The sequence below is a fragment of the Mesoplodon mirus genome (assembly GCF_964341445.2).
Source record: "Mesoplodon mirus genome assembly, chromosome: 4".
Lineage (NCBI taxonomy): Eukaryota > Metazoa > Chordata > Mammalia > Artiodactyla > Ziphiidae > Mesoplodon > Mesoplodon mirus.
The window spans coordinates 161,095,531-161,122,685 of NC_138979.1; the positions used below are offsets into that span (position 1 = coordinate 161,095,531).

The following is a 27,155-nucleotide window of genomic DNA, read 5'->3' on the forward strand; positions in this document are numbered from 1 at the left end:
ACTCCATCCGGGTTCTGAGCTAATAAGAAAGCTTCGGGGAGCAGGGCGGAGGCCGCCTACCCCGCCAGACCCAAGCTCCTCCCCCATCCCCTCCCCCAGCTGGCAACCAGAAACCCCAGCCTGCCCAGGTTCGGGCGCCCCGCTGAAGACAGGCCAGGGGGCCTCCCGGAGCCCCTGCGCAGCGGGCCCGTAAAGTTGGCCCGCAGCGGTCGCCAGGGCCCTTCTTGTGGTAGAAGAGCTCCCGGAATCATCCTTTCGTCGCGTGCTTTTCCCCAAGTCACCTCGTATCGCGCCTCAACAACTCCCTGACACCAACCGCCTCGGACGCCGGACGCGCGCACGTTGGCTCGCAAGGCTCGTGCACGCGAGGCTCATGCACGCGCGAGCCCGCGAGCATGCGCTTCTCAGCTGCCCCGCCGAGAACATCCTCTCGTCCGTGACACCCCAGTGCGCATGCGCACCAGGTGTTCCCGGCTTCGGTACTCAATGTGTCCCAAGGTCTCTTCTCACTAGTACCCCAAATTCTCAATCCTTATCCCGTTTTAGCATGCATGGCGTGAAAAGCTGTTTCTAGCAATTTTGTTTTTTTCTTCTTTCCCCTTCTCTCATCTCTCCTTTGCACGTACTACCATTTAATTCAATATATATTTTATTTGCTTATCGTCTATCTTCTCTCACTAGAATGTAAGCTATATGAAGGTATGGGTTTTGTCTATTTTTGTTTGCTGCTGTATCCCCATGGCAAGAACAGTGCCTGGCTTATGTTAGGTACTCAATTAATTAATAAATCCAAAGGCTTCCATCTTAGAGATATATAGTATTATTTCAGAGCTGGAAAAGACCGAGAAACTATATAGCTCTATTCTTAATTTACAGATGAGGACAACAAGACTCCCTTCATTGACTTTTTTGGTATCTTCCCAATACCACCGCAGCTTTCTTTTCTAATGGAATGAGAGTGGAACTCTAAGAGCATTGTGAGAATAGGTGTTTTGGGAACCTTCAGTTTTTGCTTTGTCCTGTTTTCATTGAAACCTTGTATTTAAAAAAAATTGGAATTTATGACAAATTTGTCAAACCCAATAAGCATTTGATATATACTTTTTTTTTTTTTTTTTTTGCCGTACGCGGGCCTCTCCCTGCTGTGGCCTCTCCCGTTGCGGAGCACAGACTCCGGACGTACAGGCTCAGCAGCCATGGCTCACGGGCCCAGCCACCCCGCGGCACGTGGGATCCTCCCGGACCAGGGCACGAACCCGTGTCCCCTGCATCGGCAGGCGGACTCTCAACCACTGCGCTACCAGGGAAGCCCTGATATATACTTTTTCTAATGGCTGACTAAACCAAATCAGGAGATATCTTAAGTCTGATGAAGCAAAATGCTTATTGCTTGTATTAGTTTGCTAAGGCTGCCATATCAAAGTACTAAACTGGGTGGCTTAAACAACAGAAATTTATTTTGTCACAGTTCTGGAGGCTAGAAATCTGAGATCAAAGTATTGAAATGATGATTTCTTCTGGGGCCTCTTTCCTTGGCTGGTAAAATTGCTGTCTTCTCCCTCGTCTTCACATGTTCTTTCCTCTGTGCACACAGGGCTGTGTCCAAATTTCCTCTTCTTATAAGAACACTGGGGCATATTGGATTAGGGCCCACCCTAATGACCTCATTTAACCTTAATTACCTCTATAAAAGCCCTGTCTCCAAGTGTAGTCCCATACTGAGGTATCCAGAGTTAGGACTCAACATATGAATTTGGGGGTGGGGGGATAATTTAGCCCATAACATCAATTTATGTGAATTCCTTATGCAGAGGACAGGAATGATAGCAGAAACTCCAGAAAATGAAAAACAATTAGTCCAAAATACCGTTTGAACAGCTAACAAATTGAACTTGTGGTATTTGTTCTTATTAGGTGCAATTTCCTGAAGAAAAGTTCATGGAAGCTATTAAAAAGAAATGATTAAAAGTAACTCTTTTTCTTTCCGATTTCTTTAAATTACCTCAAAATTCTCTTCCCAAAGATGTTTATTAAGTAAATACCTCTTATTTTGCCCAAAATGAAGTTTACCAAAAAGAAAATAAGTATCCTACACGGAAGGTTCTGTGTTTTTATTGATTAGAATTGTGTACAGTTGTAATCCTTCCATCATATACATAATATACAGTAACTATCAAATATCTGATACTAAAATAACTTACTTACAAATTCTAATATTGAACACAGAATAATTCTATCCCTATTAAAAATAAAAAAACAAAACCACTGAGTATCTTGGAAAATTTAAATTCAGACCATTATTTCACAATTTGGAAATCTGAGTAATCCAACTTTAAGATGACTTTCTCATTGTTGAAGCTTGCTCTGTCAATGTGCGATTTGGGACTTCCTCTTGTCTCAAGCCATTCCTGCATATGACGTACTTTGGAGGTGGGACCTTGCAATTGTCCGTGCACTGTGCCCTGGTCAGTGTTCTGGACCCAGCCTACTAATCCGAGCTTTTTACCCTCAGCCTAAGGGAAAGAAAAAGACAAGAGAGAGAAATCCAGTGAGATTGAACAAAACAAAATTAGACTACAATCTCTTGCCAGAATCTTGGCCTAGAATCAAGCCACTGAAACTAATTAGATATTGTCCAGAACAGTCAAAACAGAACTACAGCAAGGAGAATCTCATTGCTGATCTTAACAGGCAGTGTTAACCACTTGACTCCATTTCCTTCTTCCACCCTATGAAACCAGGCACCAGAATTTTTCACTATGTCATCAATTTGGTTAAGTAGTAAAGATTTAAGACCAAATCAGATGCTTTCAAAATGATTCCCTAAGGATGACTGTTGTTAGGATACTGGAGTATATCTTGTTCATTTTCCGTCTCCTAATCAAGAATCTACTGGGTTTATTAAACAGAAAAAGCATGAAGCTATTTGATCCTTCTTTTTTTCTTTAACCAAAACCACACCTAAACAAATCCAGATGATTAAGTGTCCAATATCTCTTTAAAGATCATTAGAGAGTATTTTACAATTTCCTGGGCAACGCAATCCACTGTTCTCACTGTAAAGAAACTGTCTAACCCAAGGTCTTTATGTTGCGTCTAAAGCCCACTTTCTCTCATCCTCCTAGAGAAGGAAAAAGCAGCTGGTGATCAGCCTCTAAACACCAAAGTTTCATGAGACTACATTAACTATTGTTTTCACTTGACTTTCTTCTGTCTAAATAATCACAATGTCTTTAATGTTGCATAAGCTTATGAAAATCATCTAATCACTGTAGTTGCTCTTTTCTTAGACTTTCCAATGCTCTTTCCTTTAAATCATTAACTGTGGAATGACTGAAAATTGGGGAAAGGTAGCAATGTTTTAGAGGCAATTTTATTTTTGTAAAATTTCCAATTAAGGATATTATAAAAGTTATTGATTGTTACATTCTATCTAAATAGAAGGGGTTAGATTACAAATGAAAACGGGAGTTAACTTGATTGCATGTCCAAATGCCAGACTAGTGACCTAGTAAATATGGGAAATTGCTGGAGTTGGCCAAAGAAAATGTTATGCATAGCAAAACTATGTTTGATGAGGAACTGAAGTATTCATCAAATCAGTTAACGTTCAAGGCAAAGACTTGTTTGCATAATGAACAAAAGAGACTTTGGTCAAATAAATAACAGTTTAAAGGATACAGAGGAAATTAAGAAATGAAGAAAAATAAGAGATACCTACAGCATGATTGAGTGTTGTAGATTGTGGCATTAAAAAAGAATGCAGAGAATGGATTTGAATAAGACTCCACATCCAGCTGACTTTGTGTAACAACTGCACTCTTCTACTTCTTTTAACCTAGGGGAATGGGCTATCCCTAGTTCTTAGTTACCTTATATGGTAATTAGCTATAGGAATGATTGTGTTGAGTTTTGAGCAGGAGGTTATAACAGTACTGCTCAAAACTAAGTTATTTAAACTTTAAATTGCAATATGATTTATCTGAAGTCTGAGAGTGAACAAAACACTCCAACTTTGACTGGTGTTGAGAATGGGGATTTCCTATGGGTTTTATTTGTGCACTCGATTCTGTTCTTATTATATATATATATACACACACACATACATATGTATATTTATTTATTTGGTTGCACCAGGTCTTAGTTGCGGCAGGGGGGCTCCTTAGTTGCAGCTCACCAGCTCCTTAGTTGTGGCATGTGAACTCTTAGTTGTAGCATTAATGTGGGATCTAGTTTCCTGACCAGGGATCGAACCCAGGCCCCTTGTATTGGGAGCACGGAGTCTTATCCACTGTGCCATCAGGGAAGTCCCTGTTTTTATTTTTAAATGATAACATAATGTTGCTGAGTCATGTTCAGTTTTGAATATATATCTAAACAAGTAAGCAGCGTTTTCTCCTAAGAAAATTCCAAAAAGCTAATTCTCCCTCATAATAATATTTCTGCTTGGATGGTCATCTGGAAACATTTTAACAAATATAATCACCAACTCTAGTCTCAATCTAAAAAGAAAGTACCCTCAAACCAATAACCTAGACTTCCACCTTAGGAAATTAGAAAGAGAAGAGCAAACTGAATCCAAAACAAGCACAAAAAGGAAATAATAAGGATTAGAGCAGGAGTTAATAGACATAGAAAAAAGAAAGAAAAAAAGAAAGGAAGGAAGAAAGGAAAGCAGGAAGAAAGAAAAAATAAATGAAACCAAAAGTTGATTCTTTAAAAAGACCAACAAAGTTGTCAAACCTTAAGCTAGCCTGATCAATAAAAAAAAGAGAGAAGGCTCAAAGTACTAAAATCAGAAATGAAAGAGGGGACATTACCACCAACTTTACAAAAAAAAAAAAAAAAAGGATAATAAGGGAATAATATGAACAATTGTATTCTAACAAATTAGATACCTTAGATTAAAAGAGCAGATACCTAGAAAGACTCAAAAACTACAGAAACTGAATTAAGAAGAAATAGAAAATCTGAATAGACCTATAACAAGAGATTGAATTAGTAATCAAAAACTGCCCATGATATGTCAATGGACACTTAGGTTGCTTCCATGTCCTGGCTATTGTAAATAGTGCTGCAATGAACACTGTGGTGCACGTCTCTTTTTGAATTACGTTTTTCTCAGGGTATATGCCCAGTAGTGGGATTGCTGGGTCCTATGGTAGTTCTATTTTTAGTTTTTTAAGGAACCTCCATACTGTTTTCCATAGATGTGGCACATATATACAACAGAATATTACTCAGCCATAAAAGAAATGAAATTGAGTTATTTGTAGTGAGGTGGATGGACCTAGAGTCTGTCATACAGAGTGAAGTAAGTCAGAATGAGAAAAACAAATACTGTATGCTAACGCATATAGATGGAATCTAAAAAAAAAAATCGTACTGATGAACCTAGTTGCAGGGCAGGAATAAAGAGGTAGACATAGAGAATGGACTTGATGACATGGGGTGGGAGGGCAAAGCTGGGGTGAAGTGCGAGTAGCATCGACGTACATACACTACGGAATGTTAAATAGTTGGCTGGTGGGAAGCAGCAGCATAGCACAGGGAGATCAGCTCAGCGCTTTGCGATGACCTAGAGGGGTGGGATAGGGAGGATGGGAGGGAGGCTCAAGAGGGAGGGGACGTGGGGAAGTGTGTATGGGTGTGGCTGATTCGCTTTGTTGTGCAAATGAAACTAACATGGTATTGTGAAGCAATTATACTCCAATAAAGATGTATTAAAGGGCTTCCCTAGTGGTGCAGTGGTTAAGAATCTGCCTGCCAATGCAGGGGACAGGGGTTCGAGCCCTGGTCTGGGAAGATCCCACATGCTGCAGAGCCTGTGCGCCACAACTACTGAAGTTCACGTGCCACAACTACTGAGCCTGTGCTCTAGAGCCCACGAGCCATAACTACTGAGCCCACGAGCCACAACTACTGAGCCCACGTGCCACAACTACTGAAGCCCGCGCGCCTAGAGCCCGTGCTCCGCAACAAGAAAAGCCACCGCAATGAGAAGCCCGTGCACCACAACAAAGAGTAGCCCCTGCTCACCACAACTAGAGAAAGCCCGTGTGCAGCAACTAAGACCAGAAGCAGCCAAAAATAAATAAATTTATATTTTAAAAAATGGGCAAAGGATTTGGAGACATTTCTCCAAAGAAGAAATATCTTCTTTCATGTGCCAATAAGCACATGAAAAGATGTTCAACACCATTAATCATTAGAAGGCAAACAAAACCACAATGAGGGTATACACATACACCAGAATATTAGAGACTTAAAAAGGAAGGAAATTTGAACAGATGCTACAACATGGATGACTCTTAAGGATGTTATGCTAGTGAAATATGCAAGTCAGGAAAAAAACCAAATACTATATGATTCTACTTATATGAGTTACCTAGAGTAGTCAAATTCATAGAGACAGAAAGTAGAACTGTAACTGCCAGGTATAGGGAAGGAGAATCAGGAGTTATTGTTTAATGAGTACAGAGTTTCAGCTTTGCAAGATGAAAAGAGTTCTGTGGATGGATGATGGTGATGGTGCCACAACAATATGAATGTACTTAAGGTCACTGAACTGTACACTCAAAATGGTTAAAATGGCAAATTTTACATTATGTATATTTTACCACAGTTAAAAAAAATGTGTTCTATAGTTTCCAAATATTTGGGAATTTTCCAGTTTTCTGTTATTGATGGCAGTTTAGTTTCATTATGGTCATAGGAGAACATGCTTTATATGACTTAAATCCTTTTAAATTTATTGATACCTCAAAACAAAACAAAACAACAAAAAACCACAATGAGATACCACTTCACACTCACCAGGATGGCTATAATAAAGAAGACAGACAATAACAATTGTTGACAATTTGGAGAAATTGGAATTTTCATGCATTGATAGTGGGACTGTAAAATGGTGCAGCTGCTTTGGAAAACTGCTTTGGCAGTTCCTCAAAAAGTTATACATGGAGTTATGTGACCCAGCAATCTACTCCTAGGTATATATACCCAAGGGAATTGAAAACAATGTTTACATAAAAACAGGTACATAAATGTTCACAGCATCATTATTTATAACAGATAAAAAGTAGAAACAACCTAAATGTCCATGAATTGATGATTGGATATATACAATGTATTATATCCATACAGTGGAATATTTTTTTAAACAATTATTTATTTATTTATTTATTTATTTGGCCACACTGCAAGGCTTGTGGGATCTTAGTTCCCCAACCAGGGATTGAACCCAGGCCCTGGCAGTGAAAGCGCCGAGTCCTAACCACTGGACCGCCAGGGAATTCCCCATACAATGTAATATTACCCAGCCATAAAAAGAAATGAAGTACTGATATAAGCTACAACATGGATAAATCTTGAAAACATGTCAAGTGAAAGAAGCCAAACACAAAAGGCCACATATTGTATGATTCCATTTACATTAAATGTCCAGAATAGGCAAATCCATAGAGACAGAAATGAGCTTAGTGGTTGCCAGGGGCTGCGGGGATGAAGAGTGAGTGCTAATGGGTGTGGGGTTTCTTTCTGGGGTGATAAAATGTTCTGGAATTAGTGTACATCTTTATGAATGCTAAAAAACCACTGTATTATACCCTTAAAAAATTTATTTATTTATTTTTTTGGCTGCATTGGGTCTTTGGTGCTGCATTTGGGCTTTCTCTAGTTGCAGCGAGCAGGGGCTACTCTTCATTGTGGTGTGCAGGCTTCTCATTGCAGTGGCTTCTCCTGTTGTGGAGCACGGGCTCTAGGCATGCGGGCTTTGGTAGTCGTGGCTCGCAGGCTCTAGAGCACAGCCTCAGTAGTTGCAGCACACGGGCTTAGTTGCTCTGCGGCATGTGGGATCTTCCCGGACCAGGGCTCGAACCTGTGTCCCCTGCACTGGCAGGCGGATTCTTAACCACTGCACCACCAGGGAAGACCTGTATTATACACTTTAAAAGGGTGAATTTTTAAAAATAATTAATTAATTAATTAATTAATTAATTAATTAATTTTTGGCTACGTTGGGTCTTAGTTGCCTTAAGCGGGATCTTCGTTGCAGCACAGGGGCTCTAGTTGTGGTGTGCGGGCTTCTCTCTAGTTGTGGTGTGCGGGCTCCAGAGCACGTGGGCTCTGTAGTTGTGGTGCACAGGCTCAGTAGTTGCGGCGAGTGGGCTTAGTTGCCCCAGGATCTTAGTTCCCCGACCAGGGATCGAACCCATGTCTCCTGAATTGGAAGGTGGATTCTTAACCACTGGACCACCAGGGAAGTCCCAAAAGGGTGAATTTTATGGAATGTGAATTATATTCCAACTTTAAAAAAAAATCCCTTCAAGTATTCTCATTCTAGGAGTGATGGAATTTAATTAAGAGGCTAGATGATATCAACACATAAAAAGACTGTAGCAAAACAAAATAACTGTTAAAATGAACATATATAATAAAATGATTATAAGTAGTCAAGAATAAACTACAGGTCTAATTAAGGGGAAAAAGGATGACATCTTCCTTGCAGTTTTCCAAATCAATATTTGTTTTTCTGCATTCTTTTATTCTCTCTTTAAATTGAGGGGTGGGAGGCTCAGTAGAGAGAGATGGAGTATACTGCCATCTGGTCCTTTTTGCTCAACAACTTTAATTAATCTTTGAGGCTGCCACCTCCATTTACTAAATCACAGGAACTTACCATACATAATTGGTAGCAAGGCTAATTGGAACATAGCTCTTGCTATGACTTTCAGTAGTTCTTTTTTTCCAATAGGCACTTCATATATGAGAATGAAACAGGAGGAAATGATTTGCAAGTAATTGGAAAAAGAGGTAGTGATATTTAACATTCATATTTCAAAGATTCAGGTTTGAATTTTAAGTACCACAATCCCAGGAATGTGACACTTGGCAAGTTCTGCAGTCTTAACTCAGTGTCTTTGGGGTTGGAGATACATTGGGAAGGCAATAGCCTGATACCCCTCTATAGAAGATAGAAGGCAAACTGAGATTGCATCTGTGTGTGCCCATTGAGGGAGGATTAGTGATATTAAGACAGAGGCTGTCAATAGTTTGTTCATCCCCTCAACTACTCCCTAATATCAAATAGGAATACCAGGCTCCATGTTCAATGTTACCATTACTTACCCTGGAATGGATAAAGTATTTTCATTAGAAAAGCATCACCTGGAAAAGGTAATTGTTCTTTAAAAGCTAAAATGAGGGCCTCCCTGGTGGCGCAGTGGTTGAGAATCTACCTGCCAATGCAGGGGACGCGGGTTTGAACCCTGGTCTGGGAAGATCCCACATGCCGCGGGGCAACTAGGCCCGTGTGCCACAGCTACTGAGCCTGCGCGTTTGGAGCTTGTGCTCCGCAACAAGAGAGGCCGCGATAGTGAGAGGCCCGCGCACCGCGATGAAGAGTGGCCTCCGCTTGCCACAACTAGAGAAAGCCCTCGCACAGAAACGAAAACCCAACACAGCCACAAATAAATTAATCAATTAATTTTTTTAAAAAAGAAAAACGTTAAGGAAGGTTAAAATGTTAAAAAAAAAAAAAGCTAAAATGAGCGGGAAGGAATTACATAGGGGAATGGGAGAGGTTGAAAAAGGAAAGAGGTCTGAAGAAAATGCAGCAGCTGCAGAGGAAGCAATTAAATGTCACAAGTTCACTTAAATTCCATCTCTTTGATCAATGTTAACTTTCCTACAAGAATTGTGACTTGGTTTGATGATGCCACAACAGGGAGAACTGGGGAAGCCCTTTATTCCCCTTTGGAAAAGAGAAGCTCATCCATATGTGTCTAGGTACTCAAGTACCACTGTTAGAAAAGACCAATAATAACAGTAGACAAATTTTCCATTTGCATTGTGTTTTACCCACTGCAAAGCATTTTCATACCCATTGTTTTACAAACCACCTCTTTGCCATCCAGCTACCAAACAGAAAGCTTCCCCAATGCATATTTTTCAGGAACATGTCTCTTGTTCCCATCCTCATAACCTAGGTATGTCCCCAAATCCTGTAAGCCACATACCTGAGTGTACTTGCGGAAAAACACACCTTGCACTTTCCCAAAAACTTCATAATCCACTGACATCAGGGTGTCCCCTTCTGCCATACTCACGCTCAGACCTGTCAGAGACCATGAAAGCAGAAAAGTAAAGGACTCATTATCCTATTCCCGGGCCCCCAATCCTGAGGCAGAAAGGGTCACACACACACCTCTCCATCGTTAACCACTGTGACCTCTCCCTGACCTTAAGGTGCCAGTACTTCGGAGTAAGTAAGCGGTCACGTGTAAGCGCGGGTGTGTGAAGTTAACAGGAAGACACCCGGGCAAGGGAGCCCACAGAGGCCTCTTTTGGGGCAATTACCTGCTTATCCAGTTACCTCCCTAACCCATCCCCGGTCCCGCACCCTCTCCATCCCTCCCTCTTCCCACGCGAACCTGGCTTCCGCGCTCCCACCAGAATGCCCTCCTATTAATATTTTAGGGCTAATCGAACTGATGAGCACGCCCCGAGGCCCTGCCCCAGGCTCACTCTCCTCGTCCTCCTCTCCGGTGGACTACCCCGGAGACCACCAGGCCAACGGTTCCCCCGGTTGCGTATCCGCCGCGCCCAGTAGCTTAGAACGCGGCTCCTCCTTCGCTGTCTCTCATGCCCATCATCTCCGCCGGCCAATCACGTACGGCACACTCAGCCCAGAGCCCGCCTAGAGGGTGGGATTTCGGGACGCCAGTGTCTAGTAGCTCCAGAGCCTCCGATTGGCGAGTGGGCGGGATCTGTCCAGGGTCTCGGCTACGATTCTGCAGACGAGCCCTCACCCCACCTCGGTCACTAAGCGCACGCCTTTTTTCATTTTCTCGCGGGGATCAAGACAAAGACGAAGAAACACTTGAGATAAATCCAATCATTCTGTAAATATTTACTGAGAGCCTCTGTGTGCCAGGCACATTTCTAGGTGGTTGACATACGTTAATGAACAAAAAGGATCCCTGGACCGGAGGAGATTAAATTCTGGAGACAGATGATAAACACTAAACATCATAAACAAACAAACAAATTAAATAGAAGACATACAACTTTTCTGCCCTTTTTCTCAGTTCTCCTCCAATTCTGAGTCATGCCTAAGTCTGGAATGGGTAGCAGTGGAGATGAGTGTATAGGAGGTCCCAGTGGAGGTTATTTCTCCCTCTGTGATTCTGGAAGCGGCCCACCAGAGTCTACCTTACTAAGAAAACTACAAACAATGCTTATCTAAAGCAATCAATCCATCAATCACAAGCACAAGCAAAATAACCCATAATCACAACTGAATCAGTCAATCTAAGCCAAGTGACCAAGTTGCATGAATTTCTTTTGGGAGAAGGGAATTGTCAAGGGGAGTTGTGGGTGATGATTGTTAAAAACAGGGTCACCTTATAGATAACTAATGAGAACATACTGTATAGCACAGGGAACTCTACTTAATGCACTGTGGTGACCTAAATGGGAAGGAAATCCAAAAAAGAGGGGACATATGTATATGTATAGTTGATTCATTTTGCTGTACAGTAGAAATTAACACAAAACTGTAAAGCAACTATACTCCAATAAAAATTAATTTAAAAAAAAGTAGGGTCACCTTGAAGGCATTTGAATACAGATACCCTTAAGATTGTGTATGAAGGAAAACTGTGGTGTTTATTGTTGCTCTTTGGAGTGCTTGTGTACCTTACATCCCTTCATAACATAAGGTTCCATTTGTGAATATGCCAGGTTGGCAGACTTGGCAAGGTGAGATGGATTTGCAATGGAAGCCATGGAGATCCATTATTCCATCAGTTCCCCACTACAAAGTGAGGATCCAGATCCTGGAGAATCATATAACCTCAGTGCTGGCGTTGGGGTGGGAGTGGGGTGGGAAGCTGAACTGAATTGTTACGCTTGGTAATATTTGAAAATAATGCTGAACAGAGTAACTGGCTGATGTTATTTAAAATTTATTTTTTAAAAACTAGTTTCTCTGTAGAATTAACCTATTGAGTATCTACTACGTATATACACTGCAGGATATACAAAGATGAATGGTATATAATCTTTGCCCTCAAAGAGTTTTTTATTTAGCGTAAGGGACAAATACGCATGCAAATGATGACAATACAATGCACAACATACTAATTCAATTCCACAAGCATCCACTGAGAGCTCATCATGAGCCAGCCCTGCGCTATAACAAGGACAGAAAATATTATGAGAACACAAAGGAGCAAAGAGATTCATTCTGGCTGGGAAGACTGGGAAAGCATTCTTGGAGAAACCAGCATATTACCCAAGGTTACACAACCACAAGCAGTAAGTGATGGAGCTGGGATTTAGTTCCAAGCAGTCTGAGTACAGAACCCACTCCCATGAATGCTATGCTCCGCCACCTCCCAGTACGTGGAGCTTGGAGTAAGGCCACTGAGGTAAGAAAGTGCAAGTAGTCAGGTGTGGCTGGACCAGGGTTTCTCAACCCTGGCTGCACATTAGGACCTTGGGGAAAGCTTTGTAAAATACTGATGATACCCAGGCCTCACTCCCAGAAATTGCTTTCCAGGTAGTCCTAAAGCACAGCCAAGGTTCAGATGCCCTGGGCTAGCCTCTGGGGAGGCAAGACTGGAAAGGTAGGCTGGACCTAATCTGGCAAGCTGAACTACCATGCTAAGTTACACATTTCAACTTTATCCTACAGGTAAAGAGGAAGCCACTGGGTAGGAGAATTATGGCGTCAGAAGTATTCAGGATAATTATTCTGGCAGCAGCCAGAAGGTTAGGTTTGGGGAGCAGATGAATAGCAGTTAGGAGAGTGGTGCTATCCCAGTGAGAAGTGAGGGAGAAACTCACCTAGGGTTGTAGAAATGTAAAGGAGGGGACATATACAAGAGACATCGCAGAGTAACTTCAGCAGAGCCTGCTGACCAGTTAGAGAGAGGGGGTGACAAAGTGGGAGGAGGAGAAGATGACTGATGCTTTCAGCATGAGAGGGAACACTGGAGAGGCAGATTGGGGAACGCGGAGGTGATCACAACTTCGTTTTCTGTCATATTGAGTTTGTGGTTCCTGAGGAACATTCATGTGCAAGTGCTACATGGGAATTTGGAAATTTGAGTCCGTAATTAAGCAGAGAGAACTAAGCTAGATATCATTTAAACATAGGTGAGACCTGAAATTTCAGCATTTGGCTGAAATCATTAAGGAAGAGAATGTCTGAAACTACATTTATATGAGAAGTACGAGGGCCTTGGAGAACACCTACATTTGGGGGGCAGGTGAGGAACAGACATAAATGCAAGGACATGAAAGAAGAAACCAAGAAGGCACACAGAAGCAAGTGAGAAGAGAGTTCCAACGGAGAGAAAAATCAGTGTCAAATGAGTAGGCTGAAGAAATAGCAGCTTTTGTCTTTAGGGTCATTGGAAGGTCACTGGTAGCCTAGCAGTTAAATAAAGCGGACAGAGGGGAACCAGACCACAATGGACTGGACAATGAGGGGGAGTTGAGGAAGTGGGGGCAGGAAATGTAAAGTTTTCTATTAAGAAGTGGAGAAGAGGGCTTCCCTGGTGGCGCAGTGGTTGAGAGTCCGCCTGCCGATGTAGGGGACATGGGTTCGTGCCCCGGTCCGGGAGGATCCCACATGCCGCGGAGCGGCTGGGCCCGTGAGCCATGGCCGCTGAGCCTGCGCGTCCGGAGCCTGTGCTCCGCAACGGGAGAGGCCACAAACAGTGAGAGGCCCGCGTACCGCTAAAAAATAAAAAAGAAGAGGAGAAAGGAATGGGACCCTAAGGTGAAAGGTGTGGTCAAGGGAAATGAGGCTTTTTGTGCAGGGCAAAGTTAAGCATATTTTAAAACCACAGAAGAGTGTGTGGATAGATATAACTTGAAGTTAACAAGATGCAGGGGTAAAGTGAGTCAATTCCTGGAGGGTACTGAAAGGGACTAAGTCAAGGGAACTCAAGGAAAGACAAAGATTCTTCTTCCTCATAAACAAGAGGGAAAGAAGTCAAGATGGAGGGAGGCACCCTGGGAAATTCTGCCAGGCTGGAGGGGAGCTTCTGGAATTGATGACAGGCAAGCCCCATGCTGAGATAACTGGGACTTTGACAAGAGTGGGAAATGTCTGAAAATGCATACATAGAGAAGGCAGTGGAGAGTCAACTAGGAAAGAAAACAAGGCATAAAAGGACTGCCTTGGAGCACCACCAAGGCATTTCTTTATAACATGTAAAAGCTGTATTATGACATGTTGAAGTATTAACACCGACCACTGCTGTCTATATTATTTTCCATGTGCATGAATCTTTTAAGTAGTTACAGGGAAAAAAGTAAGCTGCCTGTTCCAAACAGCTTACACAAATGAACTGAAGTATGAAGACAAATAAACTCTCTTCTGATGTTAGCAAGTTATGGAGTATCTTTAGTGTTGAAACCAGGTTATACTGAGCATTTTCGATCTGGTAGTTAACTTTATTATCATTACACTTGTCTGAGTCATTCTTGGGCCCTAAGAGAGGGCCAGAGTTACCACGTGAGAGTAAAACATTATATCAAAATAATTACATTGGCTACAAAAACTTCCCCCCTTCTGCGTAGCAAAACCTAGCCGAGTTGCTAAAATTTGACGCAAGCTCCAAACTATTTGCGAGGAAAAGCATGGAGAGATCGTATACAGCCGTACCTGGGGCCCGTACAAGGCAGCCGAACGTGCTAAGAAAGGCTATCAGCAGGCCCACTCCCGCTAAGGGGGCAGACACCGGAATCCTGCGGCAGAATGACTTGAGGGCACATCTAGGCGCTCCGTCTTTTGCCAGAGAAGGGCACACCCCAGGATCTGAGACCATCGCTCTGAGAAAAATCCAAGCTCTTTGATGGAGCCCCAGAAAAGCCTCTCCCACCCCATTCCCCCGTCCCCTAAGGGCAGAGCTGGACGGAGCTGCAGAGTTGGCGGGACACCGGGTCAGGCGACACTCTGGTCGACCGCGCCCGCGCCCGGGGCGGTGCCCGGTGGTGTGCGGACTGCGCTTGCGCACGCCTCACCCGCCCACCCACCGCGGAATTCGCGGCGAGGAGGGGCTGGGCGCCCACGCTCTCCCGTCTCCAGGCAACGGGAAAAACAGAGGCCAGCTGAGAGCGCCTGCGCGGCCGTCGGTGGAGGGAGGGTTCGTGGTCGGGGAAACAAAGTCCTGGGGTTTCCCCTGAGCAGGAGCTGTCCACGAGAGCCTCAGGTACGCAGAAGGGCGGGAAGACATGGGGTCAGCACCTTGACCTCCCAAGGGCCCGACAGACTGAAGAGCGAGGGCTTGTCCCCAAAACGGAGTCTCCAGTAGAGGCTTCCCGGCTGAGCCCTCCAGGACAGAATGCGACTTAGGCATTCCGGATCTAAAACCCGCGGCGGCCAGATCAGGTGGTCCCCTCCTCTCAGACTACAGACCTGCCGTCTGTGCCGCGGGGACTCCTTGGGTGAGGGTTTGCCAGCCAGGCACCTGCTGCAGGCCCTGAGCGGCAGCAGCTGTGCTCTTTGGGGTCAAGCATTGTTCCAGCAGGAGGGAAGCCCCGAGAGCTCTTTGTGCCAGTCACTTAGCAATGGGCCGCAGTTTTCTCACCTATAAAATGATGGGGCTAGACTCGGAGTCCTAAGGTCCCTAAGTTCGAGTCCTGTAACTCTGAGAGAACCCCTCAGTTTACAGGTGAAGAAACTGGAGCCAGCGAGGGGAAGCTGCTTGTCCTGTGTCACAGGCCTAAAAACTGACTTTCAATCCAATAGCTCTTTCCACCTGCTACAGAGTATGCTGTGTATGGCAGAGGCTGGTACTGATACAAAGGAAAGCCAGGTGACAGGAACACCTGTATCACATTCCTTCTTCTATCCTCAGGACCTAATAAGCACCCGCAAGACATAATAAGTGTTCACCAAATGCTTATTGAATGAAAGCTCTGGCAGACCCAGCACCACTGTCCCTAAGAAGTCTAAGGGAAAATGTGGGTAGGACAAATGTAGAAACAGTTTACTTTAGCAGCCGAGGTGAACCTCAGACAAACTCCTCACATATGTCTGGTTTAAATCTCCCCTAGGCTTTCAGTCCATGCCCTGAACGGCTGGTCTCCAGTTGGCACTGCCTTTGCCTGTGGGCATTATGCTCCCACATAATAAAACGGAAGCTCCAGAGCTCCACTCAGCTAAGCAAGACCCCTCTGAAAAAGGTGGCTCTTCTCAGCGGTCCTCTGTGGGGCACCCGAGGAACAATTTCCAGCAGAAGCTTTTGAGCAACCAAGAGCTGACGCTGGATAATCTCTACACTCACCCCAAATGGAACACCTGCGCGAAAGACCGGAGCTACTCCTATCCCCGCTATGCAGGAATCAGCCAGCAAGATTCAAGAAGCAATCCCCAGGGCCAAGCAAAGTGTTTGTTTTACTCACCAGGCCCTCAGTCCCGGTATCCCAAAGCAAATAACCAGGAATTCATCCCCTTTACAAAGAAGCGAGTTGGGGTGGACCGGGCATACCCACTGAAACCTGTGTTTCATCGGAAGCCCCATAGTACAGGTGAGGCTGGCACTGATGGGGACCAGAATGCCTCTCCAAGACCCCCTGAGCCAAGAAAGTTTTCATACAGTAGCTTTGGTTCAAGGAACTGGGTGAATTCATCTGTGGTTGGTACAGTTGCTGCCAGTCAGGAGGACAGGGTCATGGCAAACCCCAACAGGATGGAGTGGTTGCAGATCCAAAGGCTAGAAGCTGCAGGGGAGAGTTTAGAGGCGGAAATCCGCAGAAAAGAGACTCTTCTGAGGGAAAAGCTGAAGAAGACAGAGGAGGAACTCAGAAGGATCCAGAAGGAAAAAGAACAGGCTGAGGAAAATGAAAAAAGAGAGCTACAGAGAATGGGACTCCCCAGGAGGAGAGCTAAAGGCAATGGCAATACCACATACAAACCTATCTTCTCCCCAGAATTCATGTCTGAGGAGGTCTTCAGTAGAGACACAGGAGAGGATGAAACTTGGGGATGGTCTCAAGAAAGTTCTAGTCCATTCCAGTTCTCTGATTATGGAATTCAGAAGCTCAAAAGGGAAAGACTGGCGGCAAGCAGTAACAACATCCGAGACCGAGTCTCAGCGCGATTGAAGGAGACGTTTTCTCAAGCTGCAGAAGCGCCACTCGGTGCTTTGCGGAGGTCCACCAGCAATTCTAGCTTGTCTAGGGCACCACACTCCTCGGGCTCCAGCTGTTCCACTGAAGAGCCAGAACTGGGCGAGTGCAGCCACTGTGGCCGAAAGTTTCTCTTGCTCAGGCTGGAGAGACACTCCAACGTCTGCCGCAGGATGCAGAGTTCCAAGAGGAAAGTGTTTGATTCCTCCAGGGCCCGGGCCAAGGGCACAGAACTAGAGCAGTATTTGAACTGGAAGGGACCAGCCTCAGTCAAGGTAACAAGGGCCTTATGGATTTGCCTCGAGTGGGGATCATTTTAAGAGCCTGTTATATACTCATCCATTTTCTTTAAAAAAATTTCATGTGTCATATGGGGAGAAAGTGAGAATTAACGTTTGATTTATTGATTACTACTGTGTGCCAGTCACAGTGATGGGAGCTTTTCATATGATCCTCACCACAACCCTGTGAAGATTTCATTATCTTTTATCAGTTCAAAAATCAAGTGTCAGAGAGGTTAACTTGCTTGAGATCACAAACAGTCTTAAATGACAGTCAGCATATAAATCTGGGTCAGAATGACTCCAAAAATCTAGACTTAAAAAATATGTCCTTTTGGGCCTCCCTGGTGGCGCAGTGGTTGAGAGTCCGCCTGCCGATGCAGGGGATACGGGTTCGTGCCCCGGTCTGGGAGGATCCCATATGCCGCGGAGCGGCTGGGCCCGTGAGCCACGGCCGCTGGGCCTGCGCATCCGGAGCCTGTGCTCCGCAACGGGAGAGGCCACAACAGTGAGAGGCCCGCATACCGCAAAAAGAAAAGAAAAAAAAAAAAATGTCCTTTTGATTATAAAAGTAATAAGCACTTACTTTAGAAAATTTAAGAGAATGAAAAATATAAAGAAAAATATTATGAAGCATTTCACTACCCTGAGAGAATTCTTCGCTCTCTGCAATATATTCTGCCACCTCCCAAGATTAGGACTTGCTACCACTCCTATAACTGTATCTATTTTTTCAAGATTGGCTAATTTTGATATACCTTCTTAGTAAATACATGAAACACAATTGTTTGGACTTCTTTTTCTCCCCATTTAGAGCATAAACACCTTAAAGTCAGAGGACTTTTTAAATTTTTTTAAATAATTTTTATTGGGGTATAGTTGATTTACAATGTTGTGTTAGTTTCAGGTGTACAGCAAAGTGAATCAGTTATACGTATATAAATATATATCCACTCTTTTTTAGTTTCTTTTCCCATATAGGTCATCACAGAATATTGAGTAGAGTTCCCTGTGCTATACAGTAGGTCCTTGTTAGTTATCTATTTTATTTTTTAAAACTTATTTTTGGCTGCATTGGGTCTTCGTTGCTGTGCATGGGCTTCCTCTAGTTGCGGCGAACGGGGGCTACTCTTCTTGCAGTGTGCAGGCTTCTTATTGCAGTGGCTTCTCTTGTTGTGGAGCACGGGCTCTAGGCATGTGGGCTTCAGTAGTTGTGGCACGTGGGCTCAATAGTTGTGGCTCGTGGGCTCTAGAGCACAGGCTCAGTAGTTGTGGTGCATGGGCTTAGCTGCTTCGTGGCATGTGGGATCTTCCTGGAGCAGGGCCCGAACCCATGTACCATGCATTGGCAGGAGGATTCTTTTTTTTTTTTTTGGCAGGAGGATTCTTAACCACTGCGCCACCAGGGAAGTCCAGTTATCTATTTTATATACAGTGGTGTATATATCTCAATCCCCATCTCCCGATTTATTCCCCCCCAGCACTCCCTCCTGGCAACCACAAGTCGGTTCCCTACGTCTGTGACTCTATTTCTGTTCTGGAAACAAGCTCATTTGTACCTTTTTTTTTTTTTTTGGTTGAACCATATACCATTCTAAGTGCTCTAGATTACATATACTATCTCACATAATTTCCCAACAATACTACTACTATCCCATTTTAGATATGAGGCAAGAAGTTAAGTAACATGCCCAAGATGACACACACACACATATATATATATATATATTTTTTTTCTATGTCATAATATTGACATTCAGTCCAGTAATCCTCCACTGTAACAGCTCCTTTACCTTGCAGTGAAAATTGATTTGTATATTTTTTGCCTCTGAGTCCTTGTGGGATTTTTTTAAAATTCAAACAGAAAGTCACAAAAATTATAATCATCCTCATCAGTTCACTCAGTCCCATGTAATTAGTTTATTTTTCATCTTGATCTTTTGTTAGCACTTTTATGAATTCATCAGTTTTCCATTAGAGTTCTGAAAATGCTTATTCATTCAGTTCAGCAGTATAGTCAGTTACCAGAAACCTGTACTTGTCAGAGTCTTTTCCATGAATTGCTTGAAGATGAAACCCTTTTATAGGAACATTTTTGCAAAAGCATCAGAGTACACCCAGAACTCTCTGTAAATGACCAAAGACTTAAAAATGACCATGGTTAAAGATTTGATGGAAGTTCATAATAATGCAGTTGACAAGGAAATTTAGTTATTTCTGAGATACACATTTTAAAGTAATAACTAGAATTATGACTTATAACATTATACCAGAACATATAAGATTTTTAGAAATCTCATGTAATGTCTGAAACATTTATACTAACATATTTCCATACAAATAACCCCAAGAAAGTTTAGTATTGTTTGTTTGTTTGTTTGTTTGTTTTTTTATACTGCATGTTCTTATTAGTCATCAGTTTTATACACATCAGTGTATACATGTCAATCCCAATTGCCCAATTCAGCTTCCACATATAAGTGATATCATATGATATTTGTCTTTCTCTGTCTAACTTACTTCACTCAGTATGACAATCTCCACGTCCATCCATGTTGCTGCAAATGGCATTATTTCATTCTTTTTTTATGGCTGAGTAATATTCCATTGTGTATATATGTACCACATCTTCTTTATCCATTCATCTGTCGATGGGCATTTAGGTTGCTTCCATAATCTGGCTATTGTAAATAGTGCTGCTATGAACATCGGGGTGCATGTATCTTTCTGAATTATGGTTTTCTCCAGATATATGCTCAGAAGTGGGGTTGCTGGATTAGAGGACTTCGTCTTTGGTGAACATTCCTAGCTGCAGAAAAATGTTGTAAAAAGTGACTTTGAGACACTTCCATACATTTGGGGGAACTTCATAGGCACATTTGGACAGTCAGATCTGGAGAAGATTGTCTGGTGAAGCTTCTACCACCTTGTCAAGGTTATAACACTGGGGTTGTAAATGAGTGTTTCTCAAAGTGTGGCATGCTGACATGCATTTTTTATTTCGGTAGTTGTAATGTGTATTAGAAAAGTAAAACATAGTAAGCACTTGATTTCTAGGAATCATGAATTTAAAGAAAAATAGTAAGGGGATGAAGTGAAAGTGGTATGCAAATGATCAAAATGTGCAAAAGCCTAGACCACATGATCTCAAAGCCCCGTCCAGCTCTGAGTCTCGTAAACTATGAGAGTGTTATTCTATTTTCATTTCCTTCCAACCCTCCCACTGCCACGCTAACACCTCTTGTCCGTTAGCACTTTACAGTTTGTGTATTTGCGGTGCCTTTAAAAACGCACGTTTAAGTGGTGGCTGTTAAGAGAAGTCTTTTGCAGTTAGTTATTTCTTTCAGTACGATATGGGAGATCGCTACAAGAAAGTCTTTTCCATGTTTAGCGACCATCTCCCTGAAATCCGGTTTCCAACGAGAAGTCAACATGTTGCCCTTGCAGATAACGATATGATCATCAGTTCCTGTTCTTTCCTGTTTTCTTTCTGGTCAACCCAATAATCCACTTGGGTATTCTCTGTCCCATTATAGTGGTTTATTTCTGGCCAGAACCTAAAAGAATCTTGTGTTTCTTAAATTCCCAAATACGGTAGCAATAAAGCAAAAAAATGGGTTTCTGAGATCAGATGCCCTAGCTTTGTGGAAACTAGTTTGAGGAAATATGTTGCATTGAGGACATCAAGGCAGAAAGGATCTGGATTGAGATGGACTCCTCTCCTTGGACTGTCCCAAGTTTTATTCCAAAGCTTTGTGCCTTTGTAAGCTGAGTGCTTTGTGTCTCTCTGTTATTCCTTCAGTGTACTTGCAAGAACAGGTGATTTTTCCTTTATCCTTTAATATTCACATAACTTCCAGCAGACTCATACTCTTGTCTCTCTACTAGACCTTATGTATTTGAGCATAGAGACTATATCTTTGTGCTTTGTGATTAATAAGTGTTAATTGAATAAACTTCAATACAATGAAGAATTAAAGTATAAGTATCATATAGTTGAGGAACTTTCCCCTAATTCAATTCTAAAGGTTCCTAGATACCATCTCTAACACTGATTCTCTTGCCTTGTCTGTTTCAGTAAGATTTTCCTGATGGATCCTTTTCCTTTGATAACATCTCTTCCTATATTCATCACCAAGCAGCTACTTGCTTGCTTTCTTTTTTCTTCTTTTTAAAATTAATTTTATTTTCATCCGAGTAGTATTTGAATACATTTAAAAAATCATGTAGTACTAAGTGACCTATAATGCAGATCAACAGTATTTTGCCTCATCCCTCTCTGGCCCCTCATCTAGCTCCCACAGGCAGTTCTGATAGATGACTCTTCTGGTATGCATTTCCATATTTCTAAATAATATACACTCTGGGTTCATATCCCCTCTCCTCCCACTTTTCTCCTTCCCTTATCCTTCCATTGTAGTGAGATCACAGTTCTGGGTTAAACCAGTAGTCAGCTGTGTATGTGATAATACCCACATAAATTTTGTTCACTGCCGAGTGAACAGATTCTGCCTCTGCCCACATGCAACCAGAGTTAATAATTGACCCATGTTTTAATTTGCTTGGTTTCCTACATACCTAACTCTATTTTTTTTCCCCTGAATGATCTGCCCAGTATCAGACACCTGTTCATGTTTTTCTATCAGTTTGACTATTTTTTATTCTGGAACCTCCATCCCACCATTCTTTTTCTTCCTGCTCCAGTCCAGACTGGTTCTTCTCCAGGCCTGGTGCCGACCTGTTGTTTGGAACTTCTCTCTGCTTCTCTCCTGTTTCCAGCATCCTGTGTCTTCCTTTTACTTGCTTTGCTCCTTGCTTTGCTGAAGCTTTATTAAGAAAGGTGCATGGGAGGCATATTTTTTGTCTTGGGATGAATGAAAATATCTATATAATAGCTTTATTTATTTATTTATTTTTGGCAGTACGCGGGCCTCTCACTGTTGTGGCCTCTCCCGTTGCGGAGCACAGGCTCCGGACGTGCAGGCTCAGCGGCCATGGCTCACGGGCCCAGCCGCTCCGCGGCATGTGGGATCTTCCCGGACCGGGGCACGAACCCGTGTCCCCTGCATCGGCAGGCGGACTCTCAACCACTGCACCACCAGGGAAGCCCAATAGCTTTATTTCTGATTGATGAATCGGCCAGGTAGAGAATTCTAGCTGGAAAATTATTTTCTGTTAGAACTTTTATGGCATTTTCCCACTAGCTTTTAGCATCCAATGTTACTGTTGAGAAATCTGATACCATTTTGATTTCTGCTCCATTATATGAAACCTATAGATTTTTTTTCTTTTTCTTAAAGCTTATAGGATTCTCTCTTTATTCTGAAATTCTACAATGATTGTGTTGGATAGTGGGTAGGCCATTTCAATCTCAAGGGTAGTGATATTTATTTCTAGGAATGTTTATTGTCTTCTTTAATAATTTCCTCCTTATGCTTTCTGATTTTGGAACTCCTATTAGTCAGTGTTGGACTTTCTAGATTGACTTCCTAATTTTCTGATCTTTTCTACTTTCCATCTTGATCCTTTTTCCCATTCTGTGTAACTTTTCTGACATTATTTTACAACAGTTCTATTTTTATTTTTAGCTATTGCAGTATTAATTTATAATAGTTCTTTCTGGTTCTCTCATTCCTTTTTCATAGTATATATATTCTTGTTTCATAAGATAAAATCTCCTCTAACACTCCTTTGTTGATATTATGATTTTTTGTAAAAAAATTTCTTCTGCTACCTGCCTTGTTGCTACTTCCTGAGCATGTATGCATGTGTGTTCCTGTACTTGTTTGGTCTCTTCCTTGTTAGAGCTTTACTGACTGTCCGTTCATATTTAAGCTTAAGTGGGGCTTGTTGACTGAGGGCTTTCATATTAGGGCTGTCAAACATTGAGCCTTTTAATTGGGGTCCCTCAGAATCAGCATCTCAACTTTTCTCTCAACTGCTTGGTGCATCCAGAGAACTCCTGCCTCCTATGAGGGTGCCTGTGTCTGGTACTCTGGGAGCTGAGCGGGAGAAGGAAGCTGACAGTTAATTCCACAATACCTTGCGTACACTTGCCCTTAATCTCCATTTTCAGCCCCTAGATTAACCCTGTTCTCCACTGTGTCTGGATGTCCTGAGTCTGAAACCTGTCTGGTTCAACTTCTCCAGAGAGGGTGCTGGAAGTGTTGGACACTTGGATGTGCAAGGTGGAGAGGAGCCCTGGGAGCCAACCTGTTCTCCGCCCTGTACCTCCCCCTTCCCACAACCTGTATTTCCAAGCACTGAGCCTCCCACGGGTTCTGCTGGGCAATACGGCTTGCCTCTCAGTACTATCCGCCTTTGCAGGCCCTTAGTTTAAGTCAGCGGTCCCCAGACTTTTTGGCACCAGGGGCCGGTTTTGTGGAAGGCAGTTCTTCCATGGATGGGGTGGGAGGGGGCTGGTTCAGGCGGTGATGCGAGCGATGGGGGAACAGCAGATGCAGCTTCGCTCGCTCACTCGCCTGCCGCTCACCTCCTCCTGTGTGGCCCGGTTCCTAACAGGCGGTGGACCAGAACCAGTCCGCAGCCCCGGGGGCGCTGGGGACCCCTGGTTTAAGTGCCTCCACTCTGGCAAGTCAGTTATCATTGTTGCTTCTTTCCTGTTCTCTTTGACCTTAATTTCCTTACTGTCATTCTAACGGAGACTCAGGAAGGGGATGAGATAGACACCAAGTTAAATGATCAGTCTTCCTTCAACTTACAGGCTGAACCTCCTCGGAAGAGCAACTGGAAACAGAAGCACGAATCTTTCATCCGTACCCTCCGTCAGGCTCGAGAGGTCCAGCAGGTAATTGCCAAAGGTGGAAACCCCTCCGACCTGCCTCCCATCCTGCCTGCAGAAAATCCAGACTACATTCAGTGTCCCCACTGTAGCCGCCACTTTGCTCCCAAGGTGGCAGAGTGGCACATTGCTAAGTGTAAGACCGTCAAGAACCGCCCTCCACCTCCAAGGAGGCACTGCTGTTGAGCAGACAACAGGGGAAACTTCCTCGATAGTCCAGAAGGCTCTGCTTCTCTTCAGCAGTAAATGGGAGTAGAATAATTTGATGCAGAGCAGAAAGAACTAAACTTTTACATCTCCCAGGTCTGCCTGCAGAGCTGCAGTCGGTGAAGAGAGAGAGACCCACTGCTAAGCAGCAGGAGGCAACAGGAAGCCTCAGCTTCCCACTAAATCACCGCCTCCGGCTGCTGTGCCTCATGTTATTGCCCTAAGAACTGACGGGTGAGGACCCGTAAGAGTAGCGAGTAGGCCACATTAAAGCGCTCTCTTGCAAGCCTGATTGTGGTTTGTGCTAGTGAAGTGCCTGCATTTGCTCTGCCTTCTTGCCACTGCCTCTACATGTATGTCTATGGCTTCTGTTAACGCCTCTTGTTCTTGCAAGAAGTTGGCTCGTGGGTATCAGAGGATCATGGTATCTTATAAAAAATACAGTTTTGCCGTAAGGCAAATGACCTCCCCGATACATGGTCCTGGCCAAAAGTCAATACAAGTATGGAAGGTTCAGGCGCCAGTATGTCCTAAACCCTCCCCACGTTGTACTGTGTAAGAAAGGGAACCTCAGCTTTATGTACAATACTTTACAGGGTAGGGATGGGGGAAAGCACACTATGTCTCTGTAGCTGTTCCTTCCTAATGGATTTCATATGTCAGGGAAAAAAAAAAAAAAGGAAGGAACTTCAGTTTCAGCTATTGCTAGCACTCTGCTTTCAAATCAGGTTGGTTTAACGACTTTTAAAATGAAGCAGCAAAATGTACCATCAAAGCAACCTGGGACGTTCTGGTGTCACATGTCCCTGCTGATCACATCACAGTAAACTTCTATTCTAGAAAGTAAACTTTGAAGGAAAAGATACCAGATCTAAAATTTTCTTTGGGCAGAATCGTGCCTACTGCAAGTAACCTTCATAATTAGGCCTTCAATAAATGGGTTTGGGGAATTTAAAATTAAACAAATAATAAAATGAGTGAGTCTTAGACTTGTCAAACGGGAGAAGTGATAAGGTAATGTCTGATGGGGGAGAAGATATCAGTTCAGGTAGGATGAAGCTAACACAACAGATCTGAAATACTAGTAAGATCACTGTCCTGAGACTATCACTCAAATTGTTAGTTTAAAACACTGGATAAGCTGTGACAAAGTGAGAGAGTGGCATGGACACATATACACTACCAAACGTAAAATAGATAGTTAGTGGGAAGCAGCCGCATGGCACAGGGAGATCAGCTCGGTGGTTTGTGACCACCTAGAGGGGTGGGATAGGGAGGGTGGGAGGGAGGGAGATGCAAGAGGGAAGAGATCTGGGAACATATGTATATGTATAACTGATTCACTTTGTTATAAAAAAGAAACTAACACACCATTGTAAAGCAATTATACTCCAATAAAGATGTTAAAAAAAAAACAAAAACAAACACTGGAGAAAAATCACCTAACCTGACCTGGGCAAAGGGGACTGGGCAGACCCCAAAACCACATTTACTGAACTACAGATGGCCACTCACTCTTGTTCCATTTCCTCTGCAGCTTCTGCTGAGTGGCTGGGCTAACAGATCAGACCAATTTGATATGCAGGTTTAAGGCTTTAGCTGTGAAGCTGCTAGACACTAGGCTAAAAAAATAATGTTTTAAAAAACAGCATATATTGCTTTATGCTCTTCATAACTGTTACAAAGAAAGAGGGGTGGGCCTCCCTGGTGGCGCAGTGGTTGAGAGTCCGCCTGCTGATGCAGGGGATACGGGTTTGTGCCCCGGTCTGGGAGGATCCCATATGCCGCGGAGCGGCTGGGCCCGTGAGCCATGGCCGCTGGGCCTGCGCGTCCGGAGCCTGTGCTCCGCAACGGGAGAGGCCACAACAGTGAGAGGCCCGCATACCGCAAAAAGAAAAAAAAAAAAAAAAAAAAAAAAAGAAAGAGGGGTATCACATAATAGGGCTTTTTGGTTGGTCAAACTCACAGAGAGACACTGGATATTTAACCCAATATATACATTCTCCAGTCAAGTTTAATGAGGTACCCACCTTAAGTTTCACACTTGATGGTAAAAGCAATAGGTGACTAGAATGAGTGGTGGCCAAGGTCACACAGTGGTAGCCTGTGGACTGCTTTGCCCCACAGGTATGTTTTATTTGACTGATATAGTATTAAAAATATAACCTGACATTAAAAAATTGGGATATGGAGCACCTTTTGAGAAACTGGAAGTTCTGGAAACCCTGGGCCTGCAACCCTGTATAGCACCAACTTGAGTGGGGTTTAGAATCAGTTGCCCCTTCCAGACGGGGTGGAGCACGCAGATCACCACAGCCCCGCCTGGTGTGCTTCACTTATTTGCCTTGTCTGCCTGGCCCGGAACCCCTGGATGACATTATAAAGGTCACAGACCAGGGGCCTCCAGGGAGAACAAATGTGTGTGGGGGGGGTGCTTTCTTATGCTGCTAGAGGAACAAACAATAGTCAGTGCCATAGTGTTCCCTTCGATGTCAACATGTTTAGGCCTTTGATTATATCAGGAATATCTATTAGCCTTTTAAATTTAGCTTGATCGGATCTTTGGGAAGAAGAACCTTTTTCTATCTACATCTCTTCCTAGATAGCAGAGGATGACAGAGGATAAATAAATGCTGCTTGTTAATGTCCGTGTGTTATACTACTTTATCCAAGAACCTTTAGTGCAAGTAGATGCTATAAATTTTTAAGTTCAA

General features: G+C 43.3%; 2 protein-coding genes across 5 annotated transcripts in view; one reads left to right on the forward strand and one right to left on the reverse strand.

Annotated features, from left to right (window-relative positions):
* LOC309803381 (acylphosphatase-1) overlaps window positions 1–14,997 on the reverse strand; it is a 43,284-nt gene extending 28,287 nt beyond the window's left edge. The window contains exons 1-3 of one of the 4 annotated variants that reach the window (XM_082619512.1): window positions 14,684–14,986; window positions 10,020–10,117; window positions 2,097–2,513 (exon numbers count right to left, since the gene is read on the reverse strand). In XM_082619512.1, coding sequence (XP_082475638.1) covers window positions 2,298–2,513; window positions 10,020–10,117; window positions 14,684–14,846 — 477 coding nt within the window. In that variant the 5' untranslated portion in view covers window positions 14,847–14,986 and the 3' untranslated portion in view covers window positions 2,097–2,297. Of the gene's footprint in view, window positions 1–281; window positions 326–2,096; window positions 2,514–10,019; window positions 10,118–10,433; window positions 11,372–14,683 lie in introns of those variants that run through there. The other 3 variants (XM_082619513.1, XM_082619514.1, XM_082619511.1) reach the window with 3 other exon arrangements.
* A 147-nt stretch (window positions 14,998–15,144) lies between these two features.
* Window positions 15,145–26,130, forward strand: ZC2HC1C (zinc finger C2HC-type containing 1C). Its single transcript, XM_082619710.1, has 3 exons — window positions 15,145–15,230; window positions 16,078–17,426; window positions 24,157–26,130. The coding sequence occupies exons 2-3, from the start codon at window positions 16,140–16,142 to the stop codon at window positions 24,418–24,420; spliced, it is 1,551 nt and encodes a 516-aa protein (XP_082475836.1). The 5' UTR covers window positions 15,145–15,230; window positions 16,078–16,139; the 3' UTR covers window positions 24,421–26,130.
* Window positions 26,131–27,155: the final 1,025 nt, after the last annotated feature.

Coding starts and splice junctions, on each gene's coding strand:
- ZC2HC1C (XM_082619710.1), top strand. CDS start 16,140: ATGCTCCCACATAATAAAACGGAAGCTCCAGAGCTCCACTCAGCTAAG. Junction 17,427..24,156: donor AGGGACCAGCCTCAGTCAAG/GTAACAAGGGCC, acceptor TTCAACTTACAG/GCTGAACCTCCTCGGAAGAG.